The 1,671-nt window shown below is 67.8% G+C and overlaps 2 protein-coding genes across 2 annotated transcripts in view; both read left to right on the forward strand.

Annotated features, from left to right (window-relative positions):
* Nucleotides 1-45: 45 nt before the first annotated feature.
* Nucleotides 46-1,078, forward strand: CKS1B (CDC28 protein kinase regulatory subunit 1B). The gene is made up of 3 exons (XM_026080887.1): nucleotides 46-99; nucleotides 332-476; nucleotides 609-1,078. The coding sequence occupies exons 1-3, from the start codon at nucleotides 46-48 to the stop codon at nucleotides 659-661; spliced, it is 252 nt and encodes an 83-aa protein (XP_025936672.1). The 3' UTR covers nucleotides 662-1,078.
* FLAD1 (flavin adenine dinucleotide synthetase 1) overlaps nucleotides 783-1,671 on the forward strand; it is a 4,711-nt gene continuing 3,822 nt past the window's right edge. The window contains exon 1 of the mRNA XM_026080916.1: nucleotides 783-973. Within this exon, the coding sequence (XP_025936701.1) occupies nucleotides 783-973 (191 nt within the window). The remainder of the gene's footprint in view (nucleotides 974-1,671) is intronic.

Below are 1,671 nucleotides of genomic sequence, written 5' to 3' on the forward strand. Positions count from 1 at the left end.
CGGGGCGGGCGGGGGCTGCCGGGAAGGGGGCGGACCGCGGGCGTCATGGCGCACAAACAGATCTACTACTCCGACAAGTACGACGACGAGGAGTTAAGGGCCTGGCCCGGCGGGTGTCCCGGTACCGGCTCCCAGGGAAGGAGGCCCAAGGAGGCGTGAGGGGGATCCCGGTACCGGCTCCCTGGGAGGAAGGCTGGGAGGAGGCGTCCTGGCACTGGGTCCCAGCAAGGTGGAGAACCAGGAGTTGTCCTGGTGCAGGGCCCCATGAGGGACATTAGGGCAGGGGGTCCCGGTCCCAGGTGCCCGGTGGGGGGGGCACTGCCTCACTGAGCATCTCTGGCATGCCAGGCACGTCATGCTGCCCAAGGACATCGCCAAGCTGGTGCCCAAGACGCACCTGATGTCGGAGTCGGAGTGGAGGAACCTGGGCGTGCAGCAGAGCCAGGGCTGGGTCCACTACATGATCCACGAGCCAGGTGAGCCGTGCCCGGGCCGGCCTCCGAGGCGCTGGCCGCGGGGACACCGGCCCCCAGCAGGGATGCGAGGGGAGGCAGCGGCGTGCTCAGGCTGACACTGTCCCTAACSTGCTCTTTACATCCTTCCCACAGAGCCTCACATCCTGTTGTTCCGAAGGCCGCTGCCAAAGAAGCCAGAAAAGTGAGCCTCCCTGGACCGGGGCTGTACATAGACCTCCCTCTCCTACCTGTTTGAGTCTCTCTCTGAAAAAGCACCTTTCTCTTCTTCTTTCCTGGCTCTTACAACTCTGAGAAGTGTATCCACACATGACTGTGCTTGGAGACATCCAGCAGGCGTGGCTGGTGGCAAAGACTCTGCTGCKTGCTCTGTCCCCTGTGAATGCCCCGCTGCGCAGGAGCAGGCGGCTGTTTCTGCGGGATGCCCGAGGCCGGCTAGAAGGGACCGAGCTGGCAGTTACTCAGACGGGCGCCCACGACCCGTGGCGCTGTGTGGGCATGTAACAGCAGCCGCTTGTTCCCAGGCCGGCACTGCTCCTGCGGGCATTTCCCTGCTGCAACACCTGAGTTCTGTCCAAAGCTTCAATAAAAAGGACATTTCAGAGGTTCCTGTCTGCCTCTGCTCCTTGGGGGTGCTGCCAGGGGGCTCCCAGTGTCCCCAGGGTGCGACTGGGGGGGCTCCTGTTGTCCCAGGGTGGCTGTATGGGAGGGTCTGGGGGGGGGGGTTCTGGTGCCCTGCAGTGGGTTCCGGTGGTCCCCAGGGGTTCCCGGTGGGCTGGGGGAGGTCCTGGAAGGCTCCCGGTGTTCCGGGAGGGGGCTGGAGGGTTCCTGGTGTTCCAGGGTGGCCCCGCAGGGGGTCCCGGAGAGCTCCCCATGTCCTGGGAGGGGGCTGGAGGGTTCTCCGTGTCTTGGGGCGGCCCCGCGGGGGACCCCGGGGCTCCCGCCGTCCCAGGCCCGTGGCCGGTCGCACGCGTCACCGCCCCCTACCGGCCGGGCGAGCCCACGGCCACGGAGAGGGGCGCCCCCCCGCCGCCGCCGCAATGGTTCAGTCCGCGCGGCCACCTGCCTCCTGGCCAACCGGCGCTCTCACCGCGCCGTGACGGGCATCCCCACCGGCCAACCTAGAGCGAGGGGGCGTGGCCCTCCCCGGGGCGAACGGCCAATGAGCTGAGCGCGCGGGGTGGGCGGGACTCTGGGG

The sequence above is a fragment of the Apteryx rowi genome, unplaced genomic scaffold (genome assembly GCF_003343035.1).
Source record: "Apteryx rowi isolate R43461 unplaced genomic scaffold, aptRow1 scaffold_530, whole genome shotgun sequence".
NCBI classification, from domain to species: Eukaryota; Metazoa; Chordata; class Aves; order Apterygiformes; family Apterygidae; genus Apteryx; species Apteryx rowi.

What these genes read in the sequence shown, in the direction of transcription:
- CKS1B (XM_026080887.1), top strand. Translation starts at nt 46, where the DNA reads ATGGCGCACAAACAGATCTACTACTCCGACAAGTACGACGACGAGGAG. An exon ending in ACGACGACGAGGAGTTAAGG is followed by an intron (nt 100 to 331) that starts GCCTGGCCCGGC and finishes TGCCTCACTGAG; the next exon opens with CATCTCTGGCATGCCAGGCA. An exon ending in CTACATGATCCACGAGCCAG is followed by an intron (nt 477 to 608) that starts GTGAGCCGTGCC and finishes TCCTTCCCACAG; the next exon opens with AGCCTCACATCCTGTTGTTC.